The 2,337-nt window shown below is 40.1% G+C and overlaps 1 protein-coding gene across 1 annotated transcript; it reads left to right on the forward strand.

Annotated features, from left to right (window-relative positions):
- The first annotated feature begins 265 nt into the window (after positions 1–265).
- Positions 266–1,427, forward strand: LOC104607031 (uncharacterized). Its single transcript, XM_010272520.2, has one exon. The coding sequence runs from the start codon at positions 715–717 to the stop codon at positions 1,186–1,188; it is 474 nt and encodes a 157-aa protein (XP_010270822.1). The 5' UTR covers positions 266–714; the 3' UTR covers positions 1,189–1,427.
- The last annotated feature ends 910 nt before the right edge of the window (positions 1,428–2,337 follow it).

A 2,337-nucleotide genomic window follows, 5' to 3' on the forward strand; every position in this document is an offset into this window, starting at 1 on the left:
TTAGTTCATTCGTTGATCATATTATTAAGCCGTGTTTGTGGGTTAGTTATAGAGTTAGTTATTGAGACGGTTATGTAGGCATGCATTATAGAGTCTTTTAAGACTGAAACAGGATGTACGGACCCGTCAAAGTTGGTGATGCTGAATTTGTCAGGTGCTGGATTATTTTACACGTAACAGGTAGATCAATATTCCCGTCGCGGAAGATGCGTGCTGGGTTTTTGACGGTTCTGGGTTTAAGGTTATATATGAGGGTGAATCAACCTGGAGAGACTTTGCTGTAGCGTGGCTATCAGAGCCTCGCTTCAGGAGAGAAATGGTGGTCGCTCCTCGCTCGGCCTGTCGGCCATACCTTTCTCCTAACGCCATGTTTCTCTGATCAGTTAGGGATTCAATGGCAATGATTCATCTCTTGCTTTCCCTTCCGATCACTTCATTTGATACTAGAAAAAGTAAAACTATTGTTCTTTAAGACACTTGAGCATTTATATATTGTCTTTTTTGAATGATAAAATATAGAGAAAGGGAGAAACATAAACTGTTATTAGACGTAGATTTCATTACAGGAAATACTATAGTTTTTCTACTTTTTGTTTTTCTCGTGGTGGATTCCAAATTTTCCAATACAAATAGATGATTTCACATCTAATTCATCCACTGAATTAGTTTGAAGCTCATCCAACCAACAGTGCTGCACTCTCTATAGCAAAAACCATGAATCGGAAAGCCGTCCTAACACGTCACCCTTCATTGAATTTGAATCGTCGCCGACCGTTCCTAGAGAGGCAGTCCCATTGGCGAAGCCCATCACGATCACGTATAGCAGAGTTGGCCGGTGAGACGACGGCAGAGTGCGTAGCGGTATGTTGTTGTTGCCCGTGTGGGCTGATGAACCTACTGGTACTTACAGTGTACAAGTTACCGGCAGGGCTATGCCGGAAAGCATTGAGGAAGAGAAAACTACGGATGTTGAAGAATGTGGGACTATTGCCACAGCAACGGGGTTGCACTTGTGGTTATGACGAGACCGATCACTTACAGATATGCCCAATGTCCATGGATGAGTGGCTGCCCATGGTAGACAACAAGTCGGATGATTCGGAAAAGGAGGTTCTTGAGCTGGAGAAAGAGATGTGGAAGAGGTTCTATAGCACTGGGTTTTGGAGGAGCCCCTCGCAACGGGAATAGCAATGGTTTTAACGGTAAGAAAATGGTTCAAATTGCCAAAAGAAGAGAGAAGAAGGAAGAAAGAAACAAAGGAAACTATGTTATTGATGAATGGAATTGGGTTTAGGGTGGACTATCTCTTTCAAAATGTATACAATTAATGGAAAATGGGGCTTGACAAACAATAAAATCTTGAAGATCTGTTTCTATGTACTTGAAGTGTTTGCGATACAGAGATTTCATTTGGTTAAAAGATCAAACACTTTGTATTGTCTTTATATGTCTTATTACTTATGTGTGTATTACTTAAGATATATGTTTGGGCTTTAATGCATTATTATATATATATATATATATATATATATAGAAACTCGGTACGTAGCTTGGTTTTGCGAAGAAGAAGAAGAAGAAGAAGGTACGTAGCTTGGCCTAGCTGGATTTAATCCCAATGTGGGTCATTGCATACATGCTTTTACTTCGCTAAAATGCTAACAGGTTGGTCGCAGGGCAATCATGTAAATCATGTCGTTATGATCATTTGTGTCTAATCAATTAATGATAGCGAAGACCCTTGTTGTCGAATGGGTGTTGATTCCAAAACCATCACCGAATCTTGTAGGTTCTATTGGTGAAGCAGCAACTATGATTCCAGAGGGCATTGCAAAGATTCCCATCCTCCTACTGAGATTCTCTAATTCCTAACCCTAAACCTTCCATTTTCCCATGACGAAAGAAAAGCATCCATTCGTCCCAACATCATCAACTCTGTTACACAGTGTTTGTTCTTTGCATCTCACCCTTCTTCCTTTATTTCCACTTACTCACACAGTCTTGGTCCTATCCCCTTTGAACTTGGCTTCAAATTTTGCTACCAATGTTGATGACATGGCCCTACCCTCCATTGTTGTAAAATGGTACAAAACTCACAAAAACATAGCACAGTTTGCACAGAAGAAACAAAACTTGTGGAAGAAAAATCTGTCCTCCAACTCGTCGAATGACAATATATATAAATACATATTGGATGAGGTCAATATATGTGATGAGGTCAACATTTGCGATGAGGTCAATATAGTTGCGATGAGGTCTTAGAAAAGATTACGTGGTGAATGTCTTTGGGTTGCCAACCTAGCTTTCTGGAATGTTTGAATTTTCTTTAACAGAATCTTG

This window comes from Nelumbo nucifera, chromosome 4 (assembly GCF_055504915.1).
Source record: "Nelumbo nucifera cultivar China Antique chromosome 4, China Antique-T2T, whole genome shotgun sequence".
NCBI classification, from domain to species: Eukaryota; Viridiplantae; Streptophyta; class Magnoliopsida; order Proteales; family Nelumbonaceae; genus Nelumbo; species Nelumbo nucifera.

What these genes read in the sequence shown, in the direction of transcription:
- LOC104607031 (XM_010272520.2), top strand. Translation starts at nt 715, where the DNA reads ATGAATCGGAAAGCCGTCCTAACACGTCACCCTTCATTGAATTTGAAT.